At 52.6% G+C, this 11,463-nt stretch overlaps 2 protein-coding genes across 2 annotated transcripts; both read right to left on the bottom strand.

Moving 5' to 3' along the window:
- Positions 1 to 2,473: 2,473 nt before the first annotated feature.
- On the bottom strand, positions 2,474 to 4,183 carry Triagg1_431 (uncharacterized protein; the record flags this gene model as incomplete). Its single annotated transcript, XM_062899319.1, has 2 exons — positions 2,474 to 3,848; positions 3,909 to 4,183. The coding sequence occupies 2 exons, from the start codon at positions 4,181 to 4,183 to the stop codon at positions 2,474 to 2,476; spliced, it is 1,650 nt and encodes a 549-aa protein (XP_062760781.1).
- A 1,612-nt stretch (positions 4,184 to 5,795) lies between these two features.
- On the bottom strand, positions 5,796 to 7,846 carry Triagg1_430 (uncharacterized protein; the record flags this gene model as incomplete). The annotated part of the gene is made up of 4 exons (XM_062899308.1): positions 5,796 to 6,339; positions 6,478 to 6,718; positions 6,776 to 7,111; positions 7,225 to 7,846. The coding sequence occupies 4 exons, from the start codon at positions 7,844 to 7,846 to the stop codon at positions 5,796 to 5,798; spliced, it is 1,743 nt and encodes a 580-aa protein (XP_062760780.1).
- Between the last annotated feature and the right edge of the window lie 3,617 nt (positions 7,847 to 11,463).

Here is an 11,463-nt window from a genome sequence, read left to right as displayed (position 1 = left end):
CTGCCAGTAGCACGATCCGATGGGATTTTCACTTTCGGCGTGCTGCTGGTGAAGGAGGGAGTCGAAGCCCGGATTGTGTTTTTTTGTTTTGGTTCCAGAAGAGCTGATGCAACTAGCACGACGCCAAACCTCGCTCCAACTCCAACCCCCCAGTCGACCCGACCCGCTCCGTGGACAGGCGGTGGCTGGGGCGACGAACAAGCCAGCAATTCAGGCGTCCCGGGGCCTGAAGATGGTGGCCAGCCCGGTCGCTGTGGCTGCGGGAGGGCCAATCAGGCTGCGGCGCCATGGGCCTTAGCGGCGAGTTCAGCTGGCCAGCGAGCGATCACAAGAGCTGGGCCAGACAGAAAAAAGGGGGCAAGCGGTTGGCGATACTATCGAGATCTGGCGGCAAGACACAAGATGCAAACGAGCTGGGGTAGCGAGCGGTGCTGTTTCAGCCGGGCGTGTACGGCGAGCGCTTGTCCAACTGTTGTACCGTATCCGTCTTTGTCGATGTCTACTCGTACTGTAGCAAGCAAGGGGGAGGGAAACCGAAGATTGTTTGGTCTGTGCCAGGGTGCTTGTGATACGCGATTGATGTCCGTGGATTTCTTCGTATTACCTTGCGTACAGTAGCACCCAGGTTAAGGAAGCAGCACGCGCGACTGCAGCAAACGAGTGCATCTACATACAAGTATACATTAATAATAGCATTAACATGTACTATACTAGACATAACCAGCATTCAATACTAGTATTGTCCATTTTCCAGATGTCTCATACAATCGACTTCAATCATAACGAGACTTCTCCATGTCTGTTAGCATTACGCTCCTGTGGGGCCGCTCATAACAAACGTTGTCAATAGGTACTCATGCTCTCGAGTTACTTTAGCTCCAGCTTGTGATAGCTGATAGCTATAGTACCTCCGAGGTCTGTATCAACAGCCATGTTTGTTAGTGCTCAACCGATGGCAACACCAACGTTCCCTCCCCCTCTCCCAACAGCTCCCAAGTGAGACACACATCCATCTACATCCAGTACTAACTCCCAAATAGCTCCCATTCACTCACCCTCGCATCAAATCAGTCCCTCCCACATGCACCGCCGGATACATTCTACTGCCTTAGCGGGTACCTCTCTTGTCCAGTCCTGCCCACTCACCTCTCCACCAATCAAACGCCCTCCAGCCGCCCGTTTCAACCCCCTCCTCCGACGCTGCAAGAGACACACACAGTTGGGCGACATTTTGTCTCACTCTGTCTGACCACAACCAAAACAAAAAATCGTACATCTGATACTTGACCGCTACCCGACTCTTTTTTGCTCGCCGAAAAACCCCCGCTTTTCTGCCAGTTGGCACCACCTCGCTCTGCATCTTTCGCCCAGAATCCCAAAACAGGGTGACAAAAAAAGGGCGACAAGCTTCGGGGAGGGGCGCACGCACACTTACCCTGCAGGGCATGTCATCTCATCGTGGCCCAAACCAGCGATAATAATCGAGCTTTTGCAGCGCCAGCATTACATGGATACATGGATAGATATCATGCCATTTTCGTCGAGCTGGACACCTCCGTCTCACTCATCGCTAATCATATCTGTCTCAGGCCAAAGGGAGCCCAGGCGTGACTACCGAGGGGACAAGCAACTTACAGCGCTGCAGAACCCACTCACACTCTCACTCTCACAACTCATTCGCTTACACACGCAACAGCCCAGAAACACACACACATGCCAGCCAGTAAGAAAAAGAAAAAGGGCCTGCAGTTGGATAACGATGACGCCTTTTTTTCTTCATGTATGCATGCCTTAGCATCGAGGCCGAATTCGCCATAACGGGCTTCCAACATGCACACCATCAAAGATCCAAGGTAGGGATGTCGATCCTCGAAAGGGTACATACAGAGTGCATGTCTTCTTATCAACCTCACAATAAGGTACGGGGTACGGGGTCTTTTGTATCTGTATGGGGTCCTCGTGCTTGTGGACTTCGTGGCTCGCTGTTAAATAAATTGATCCAGAACCCAAAAACTCTATGCGTACGACTCATCCGGAGCAATTGCTCAGGGTCCATGTCCTTGGTATTTGTGGACTTGTGGCCGGCCCGCCTGAGTTATCATCCAGGGTCCAAAAACTCTATGCGAACGACGCATCTCGAGTACATGTAATTACCCATCGTTCATGATTACTAAAACGTTATACCGTTAACGACTCAATTGAATTACTCAACATGATGATGTCAAGCTATAAAATCCACCTACTGGAACAGCTAACTACCCAACAGACTGACAAATGTCGTAATCCGTCTACTGAACACCTATAAAGGGCTGCTCCCCCTCTTGACTTCAATTTCAACCTCACATCCTTCCGTATTGTTACCAAGAATGGGTCTTCTTCCACTTCACAAACTCAGCGTCGATTCCTCCCCTTGTGAATTCAATAATCCTCCTCTTTCACAAATTGTCGTCCCTCCCTCTATTCTTCAGGTCTCTTAGTACCCAGGCACCACCTTGGCCTTCACATACAACCCATTCGCCGGCTTCGCCGTCACTCCACCCCTGATATCAATCTTATCCAGGTCCGCCTCCTCTTTATTCACCAGCTCAAATTCAAACCGGCCAATCCAAGCCGCCAAGAGACACGCAAACTCCCCCTTGGCAAAGCCCATGCCAATGCAGCTGCGCGGCCCGTGGAGGAACGACAGGAACGCATAGTTGCTCTCGGCACCGCCGCTCGCAGCTCTCTTGTTGCTCTCGTCAGACACTCCCTCGGTAGAAATCCATCGGTCCGGGTTGAACTGGGAAGCATCCGAGCCCCAGAGCTTCGGGTCGACGTTCACGGCAAAGGGGGAGATGGTGAGGCGAGTGCCCTTCTTGACAGGTACGCCTTGGATGGTGGTGTCGTGAGCAGCTTCGCGAATGGTGAGGGGAACGGGGCTGAAGATTCGTAGCGCCTCGTTGCACACTGCGTTGAGGTACGGCATGTGATCAATGTCCAGGCTCGTAATCTTGGCGTCGACATCGTCCGTAGAAGGCAGCTTTTCACGAATCTCGTTGCGCAGCCGCGTCTGCATCTCGGGCGAGCGACTGAGCTCATAAATGGCCCACGTCAGCGCCGTCGATGTCGTCTCATGGCCGGCGGCCAGGAACGTCATGAGCTGATCAACCAGGTTTTCGTCATTGAACTGGCCGCTCTCAATCGCCACGGAGAGAATGTCCACATCAGTGCGCCCCTTGTGGGTCATCATCTTTTCTCTCTTCTCCCGGACGAGATCCCGGCATACGGACTTGATCGTTTGAGCCGCCTCATCGATGGCCCTGTTTCGCTCCAGGGGAATTCGTTGAAGTAACCATGTGGGCACCAGAGTTGCCAGGAACACTAAGAACTTGGCCGGCGGTCTAGGCTTGAACAGAAACTTGTACGTCTGGACAATGTCGCTGTTGTCATCCTGGATTGCGTGAAAGTCTCTGCCGAGGCCGGCGACGCCAATGATGTCGAGGGTGACTCTGGACGCCCACTCGCCAGCCTCGAACTCTGCCTCTCCGAGCTTGCCGCATTCAGTCGTCATGGCCTGGACCACCTCCCGCGCCTTGTCCCAGAAGACGGGATACAGATCCTTGATGTGTCGGAACGCAAAGGCCGGCATCAAGTTGCGACGCTGGCGCTTGTGCTCGTCTCCCTCGGCCAACAGCACGCCATAGCCCAGAACGCGGCCGAGCATAGACCTGACATTCTCAGGCTTCTGGAAAGCGTAATTGTTTGTTACAAGTACCTCGGCCAGGGCCTTCGGAGAGGTGATGAGCAGACGCTCGCGGTTGAGGAGCCAGTAGTAGCGGATAAGTCCCTCGTTGGGGATGTTTAATGCCCTTTGTTGACCAGTCAGCCATCATGAATGCCAAACAGTATGGACTACACATGGAACCTACCACTCTCTAAACAACGCCGCAGGCTTAGCGGCCAAGATCTTCTTTCCGTGGCCCAACAGCCAATGGCCACCGGGCGCCGTGGGTAGATGCCGCAGCGGCGAGAACCAGAATGGATACACAAACAGCGACCAGATGCCGTGAAACACAAACACCTGCGCCAGTAGCAGCACCGTGGCTGCCTGGACAAATGACGCTCGAGACCACACATCCTGGCCCAAGTACGTCCATCCAGCGCCGCCGAGGAGAGCCGTGGCCAGCATCAGCTTGAGCGCCATGGCTTCAGAAGCTCGTCAGGCCCTGTTTATGTGTTTTTTTTCTGTTGGGGCCAGTCGATCATGGAAGTGGTGCCACGCACCCAAAAGCAAAATGATGTCGTCACCTTACCAAGGCTTTATAGTCTCAACAGGGTTCCAATCAAACGCGGGGAAAGAGGCAAAATTAAAGTCAAAAGAAAATAACAACGAGGGGATTACCAGAGAGATGTAGCGATAGAAATATCGTTAAGGTTCAACCCACAATCCAGTAGATTAAATTATCGTATTCAACCCTGTCCACCGAAAAACCTCCGGGTTTGATAGAGGCTTGCTCAATTCCCCTTGTGTCGCCGATACAATATAATGACTTGGAGCCCTCTCTTTCTATAGATAAATGTAGAGCCTTGAGTTTATTTCAATGTGGAAAGTGTAGAGGATAAACCGTTAAATGAAACAAAAACACAAAGCAGAGAAATAGGGAAATCCAAAAACATCGACTATTTAATCTACATACACCCAGGCAGACAAATGGCCGCAACGAATGCCGTTCCCGTACCAGCCCCCAACGGATTTCGCATCGTAAAATGTCGAAACTCATCCTTCCCCAACTAATAGCCACTTAGCCGCGACCGCTTTTCACGATCGGGATTCTGGGCACTCCGCCTGCCCGTCCGGGTCTCCTCTCCGGAAGACTTACTGGATTTATGCGACATAAGCGAGGAGCGTATCGTGTCAGGAGTCGACTAAATTAATGCTGATACGTGTGAATTTATTGACCAAGAACCGTCCCCCGTACAAGAATGAGATAACTGATACCACAAGGGTGAAAGCCCTCCACCAGCGTTAAACTCTCTGCTAATCGTGGCTTTGCTATCGCCAACTCTCTCTTATCCTGCTCGTTGGACTCTAAAAAGATGATGACAAGCTGACGTGGAAACTTCTTGAGCGCGTTTCGGACGTCTGTTTGCAACAAATCCCCATACTCTTTCTAAATTTCATGTGAAATCAAATGGTGGCATCTCGTCTCCATGTCGGTCTCAATTATCTCACCGGCCGGCATTCATCAATACTTGGCCGTCCTCCGGCTCCGCTTCCTCTGTGCGTGCCGTGGCTTACGTACACTTACAGTGAAACTTTGTCGCAAGCCACCGCCAAACGACGGCTCGAATCAAAATACTGAACTCGTCTGCGCTAATAAAGCAGAAGATGCCTAAGGCAAATAAGTCAACGACAGCTTGCATGTTACCTAGGGATTCCTTCGTATCAACGCTGGCTTTTCTGTCGGTCCCGTGACGAGCATGTAGTTATCAGAGTTTCCAAAAAGGTAGAATGACTACGACTTCATTCGCTATGCTCGCTAACCTACACGCCTAAACTCCATATACAAAAGGTTATATCCTCATCTATGTACAACCGGCACGCCTCCACACTCGTATGCAGTAAACGCTTAAAATCGCTATCAAAACAAACTTCAAAGCCCCAGGGACGAAAGCGAGCGATAAGAGACAACTTCCGAATCCAGAGGAAGAAAACAGAAAACAGAAAGGCGTTGTAACCATGGACACAAGGTTACCTCACCCACAACTTGGTGGGCCAACCAGCCACCCCCACAGCGTTCTCAACATCCATCTCTTCACCACGGTCGGATCCTGCTCTGTACTGCGGACGCCACTGCCATGTTTGCTGACTGAGTTTGGAGATCTGCCGCGTTTCTGGAACCTTCGCTGCTTTCACCATTGGCCGCGGGTATCGTCAAACTTGATGGCGTCGCATCATGTGATTGGGCCTGTAAAGGTGAAAGAGTTGGCTCCAACGGGTCACTGTCTGCATTGGCTGTGACCGACCAAGTATTCCCGCGTGACGATCGATATCTCCGATGCCGAGAAGTTTCCCTCTCCTGGCTCGTAGGGGGATGTGCGCCTCGCTGTTGGGGCACTCGAGGCAGCCACTGAGAATGTCTTGCGTTATCTCTCTGGGCGTTTCGAATCGGCGAGGTGGAAGTCGCTGCCAACGACGAGGCTGATGACACAGCTTCACCGTCATACGAGGATGAATCAGAATCACCAGTGGCATGAAACGGACGCCTTTCCATAGCAAGCTCTTGCTCTTGGCTTCCACCAAGCCCCTCAGCAGTTACGAGGTTGGACATGAACCTCAGATACATCTCTTCCGTTGGTCTATAGTGTCAGATTAGCCGACGTTCTGTTCAACATTTTGAGAGAGAGAGAGAGAGAGAGAGAGAGAGAGAGAGAGAGAGAGCTAGGCAAAAAAAGAAAGGGGGTGAGGGGGCAGGAAGGACAGATGGACGTGCTTACCCAGGAGGAAGCTGATGACGAGCACTCATCATAGCCGTGAAAAACTGACTGACGACGCGATCCGAATGCTTGGGAGGCAGTTCCAGCTTGTCACGACAATATGGACAATTGTCGGAATCCTCAAACCACCTTGCAAGGCAGTGGTTTCCAAAGACATGTTTGCATTTTGGCAGCCGCAGAGGTTCCTCGTTAATTCCCTCAGGGGTTTTCGCGCCGTAGTCGTTGTAGCAAATAACGCAAGCTATACGCTAGGTTAGCTCTCCATCTGCTGAGATCATAGGAGTCTGCCAGTGCACACTTCTCTCATTCTCCGGCAAGTCTTGAAGCTCGACTTTCTGCAAAAGAGAACGCCAAATTTTCACGGTCATCTTTTCCGCCAAGGTATGGGTTCTCTGCTCAGTCGTAGTCGTGGCCCCGGTGGCAGTTCCCGCAGCGACCTGCAGCGGGTTTACTACTCGGTCTCGGTCCGATCTAGGGCCACTGGCATCAAGTGTCCCGTTATCCTCTATATCCCTATTCATATCTGCAGCTGTCAAACGGCTATTTGCAGACCGGCGTGCCCTAGAATGGCCCGGTCTTCGATGCGTGTATGGCGGGGGCCCAGATGGGTCGGCGTAATAGGGTGGGGGGCCATCTACTTGTTGGTTAGTATAAAGAAAGGCAGACATGTCATAAATTTGTTGAGAAAGGAGAAAGTGTGGGAGAGATCGGAAGGGTGGAAGAAAACCTAGAATGCGAGCTACTTACGGAGTGGCGAGAGGGGAGCCCGCGAGACCCGTGGGGGTATTCCGGATACAGAGTGGTAGCCTAGCCGGCGGGCTGATTGTAGAGGAATGGGACTGGTCTGCAGAGGCGTGGATAAGGATCCGGGAAATTGGTTCATGGGAGGGACTGGATGATGTTGTGGTGGATAGGCAATATGAGTTTGCGCATCTGATTCCAGGGCTACGCCACTCTGCCCCTGACCCAGCTCATTTTCCGACGTCTGCCTGGGATACAAGCCGGGTTGGGAATATTGCATAACTGCAAGAGGGTTTGGTTGAACAGGCACCGGAACCGGAACCGGCATTTGCGAGAAACCCTCAGGCCATGGTCGAGCATGTGGCATTGAGATGGGATGAGAGTATGGCTGATAGGACCGAGGCGCCGAACCGGGCACCGGAAGCCCGCCGGGCGGGCCCATTTGAAGTTGTGAGTCGAAGCCCACGGCGTACGGTCTGTGCATTCCATATCCATGGGGGACTGGAACCTGGTTTGGTGCCCATGGTGGATGTACTGGTGTATGATGACCAAGCTCGCGTCTCCAGTCAGTTGGTCCATAGAAATACTGATCAGGATGGGATATCGGTGCAAAGGTATGGGGTTCCATTGGTTCAACAACAAGCTGTATCCAGCTTGGTGCGAACCTGTAGCTTTCAGGGTCGCCAGGGGGTGGGAAGGCCAAGCTCATCCAGGTATCGACTCTCAGAGACCCTGAGTTCTTTGTTCGACGTGAAATATAGATAATATATCAAGACGATTCAAGTTTCTGATATCCAGAATAAGCAATAACGCTGACGGTAGAGACGGAGCTTGCTTGGGGAAGTTGAACTAGTGACGGTAAAGATATGTCCAAGGTATAACTTCACCGCAAGTGGACTTGTCCAAAGCAACGACAGATATACGGCGTATTCCGAGAGTTCGCGTTCTTATAGGAAGTTTGTATCAACGAAGAATGTGTCTGGGATCTTTACTGCCGTAGTGTTTCAGCCAGAGGGAAGGATCCAAGGTCTGTGTCTAGAACGGCGGATTGATAATGTCATGAATACTTTTTCAAGAAGGCGGAGATAAAGACTCATCCAAGCTCAGGCAAGACCTCCCGGGTAGCACTTGGGAAGTCCTGATATGAGACAGGGTATTTTTTCTTGTTTCTTTTTTTCTTTTTGGGGGGGCAGGACAGATCGCAGCAGAGCAGCGTATAGATTTTTTTGAGGGAACAGGACAGAGCGCAGCAGAGCAGCGTAAAGAGCAGCGGCCGGTGATATGGAGAGGTGAGGCAAAGGCTGGAATCCAGTACAGAACTGATGAAGAGGTTCTGGCTGTCCTCGAGGAAGAAGATTCTGGTATTTATATATGCCTAGGGCAATCTTCGTGTAGATAGGTGTAATCAACCTGAAGTTATCAGAGTGCTCAAGTGGACCGTATTATTTGTTTTTAATTTTTTCTCAGTCCATCGAAACTTGGAATCGAGGCCCATTAAAAAAAATTAGATTTCGGCGTTGTGATGATGTGAAAAGGCCTTTGGCTTTGTCGTGTTGACTTCCGCAGTACCGGATCAAGTACCTATGTAGGTGCCTGGATGGGAGGTGCTCAGGTCTCCATATGGTTTTTTAAGGTTATCCGAGTGTGCTTGTCCAGCAAGTTTTCTTCAGCCACTGTATCCAGTTCAGCCAAGGCGGTTGGTTTCGTTGGCCTTGCAACCACAAAGTATGCGGAAGACGACGGGATGTCTTTCAACGCGGTACTCGCAGCCTCGGGTTCTCCGGGCTCTGGATGAAACGCCAGACGCGGCAAGTATAGATGGCTATGCTGATGGAAGAGTATGGCGGACTTGGTCTTGTCCAAACCAAGAGAGCGATGCTTGGGAGCCAGAATGCTGGGCAGCTGCGAAAACGAAAACGAAAGCGAAAGCGAAAGCGAAAGCGCCCTTGAAGTGTACCGAGGGTTGAGGTCAAGGGCGAGGGCGTTGACGAGAGAAGGTGCAAGGGAGCTGGAGGCAAAGCGGAGGCAAGCGGAGGGAGAAGCGCCCGCGGAAGGGCAGGAGCAGAAGGAGGAAGGAGGAGAGACAGAAGCCGGAGTAGGAGCTGGAGAAAGAGCTGGAGAAAGAGCAGAAGCGTATAAGCCGCGGCAAGAGCACAGGCAGGAAAGAGGACAGGTGCAGACGTAGGCCCGACAATGAGCAAGAGCAAGAGCGAGAGCTGGAATCAAGAACAAGAGCGGGAGCAAGAGCAGAAGCAATGGTAAGAGCAGGAGAGCAGAGCTGAGCTGAGCTGAGCCGAGCCGAGCTGAGCTGGGCAGGTTGGGGGGAAAAAAGAAGGAAGGAAAAAGGGAAGGGAGGAAAAGGAAAGAGAAGAGGAGATAGACAGATGGAGATGGAGCTGCCACTGGAGCTGGAAATGGAGCTGGCAGCACGCGTGATGACAAGGAAAAGATGGGAAGTCTAAAAAGTGCCCAGTCATGAATCGCATTAGTATGGTATGGTAAGGTATGGTAAGGCGTGGGATGGGATGGGATGGGATGGGATGGTATGGCATGGCATGGCATGGCATGGCCTGGCATGGGCACCTGCGTCAAGGTCATCACCACCTTGGAGCTACCCAGTCAGGCCTTCCCTGTTGGCCCTGCATCTGCCTCAGGGCGCCAGTCCGGCTCCAGTCAGGCAAAAGCAGCGGCCAAATCACATCAAGTCAAAGCAGCGGCAAAAGGCGTCGGATGAGCCGCTTCTGCTGGGCGAGTCACGGCGTCGGCAGCCCGCAAAAGCGAGTCGCCCGCCATAGCCGTTTCAACCACCGACAGTCGCTCTGGCTCTGGCTCTGGCTCTGGCTCAGCTCTGCCCGGCTCAGCTCTGCCCTTGCTCCAACCTGGATGGCCGGCCGTCTGTCTGTCTGTCTGTCTGTCTGTCTGTCTGTCTGTCTGTCATTGTTGACCGACCGACCTGACAAGATTTAAAATTCGAGCTACCCCGATACCGTGTCGTCGCACCGACCTACACTGTGGCGCTAGGAGACCCGACCTCACCTCACCTCGCCATGGATCAGTTGGGTTGCAAATACGCAGTGCGAGCGAGCCGGTGTTTGCAAAAAGCCTTGGACGACAAATACGGCCATTTGCATGCAGCAACCTTTGGCGCGGGGCGCAGAAATGCACAGGCTGTGGACCTCAGTCATGCCAGCCGGCCATGGGGAAGAGGCAAAAAATCCAAAGGCCAGCCAGCTTTGAAACCCCCTAGCCCGATGCAAGAGCCAAATGGCAACTTGGGCTTCTCACCTGATAAGCTGCATTTCATTGCCTGACGCCCAAGCCGTGGAGCCAGCCTCCAATCTTTGGCAGCAAACTCCAAAAAAAAAAAAAAAACCACCCCGAGCAGGCTTCCCTGCATTTACCGAGCGAGCGAGCACAAGAAAACCAAGAAACCGGCAGCAGCCAGGGCGTGGCTCATCACATGAGTCGTCTCTGCCCGAGCGGCCTGCGGGAAATGAAATGGCGCCAGCCAGACGTCAATCAGCTCGAAACAATCAAAGACCCCGTCAGCTATGGGCCTCGTGATTGGGATTCCAATATTGCGTGTCGCACCGTGCTCACGCCTCTTGCTTCCGTGTGGCAGCCAGTCGGGTTCAAGCTCTGGCCAGGTCGTCGCCTTTACTGTGAGACGAACTAGATTAGCAGCGACGCCGCTGTGACGGATCAATTCTTCCCTCTTCCCTCCTCCTCGCCTTGGCCGCTTTGGAGAATCAGCAGCGGCGCCTTATTCAACTACCAGCGCCTTTTACACAGTCACTTCACACGGCCCTTACGTATTACATATGCGCATGTACGAGTAGGCCGTGCTGTCCGTCGGAGCCCACGCATCGGGCCAGTGCCGGAGGACTTGTCCGTGCCTCCGGAGACCTTCCCGATCCGGCCATGCTGCATCATTTATATCTCTTCTACCATGGTCTCCATATGAAAGTCGCAGCACGTACGGAATACTTATGCTCCCTTTGCTCCCTCTTCGCTTCTGACGCAGCCTCCTGTAGGCCTTTGGTTTATCTGCCTGTCCTCTCCCAAGCATCCGCACTACTGTCCATGCAGCCGCTGGGGGGTCTCCATCATGGCTGTGAGGGGTAAGATGCTGTAGGGATGCTTTGTGATGAAATAGGAGGGGCGACGCTATGGTTTGTGGCGAGGCAGTCTGAAGCATTCAAAATCCAGCCCCCTCGCTGGCTAGCACGGCCAAGAGTGAGGAGC

Source organism: Trichoderma aggressivum, assembly GCF_033847375.1.
Source record: "Trichoderma aggressivum f. europaeum strain CBS 100526 chromosome Unknown scaffold_001, whole genome shotgun sequence".
NCBI lineage: Eukaryota > Fungi > Ascomycota > Sordariomycetes > Hypocreales > Hypocreaceae > Trichoderma > Trichoderma aggressivum.
This window is presented reverse-complemented; position numbering and strand designations above follow the sequence as displayed.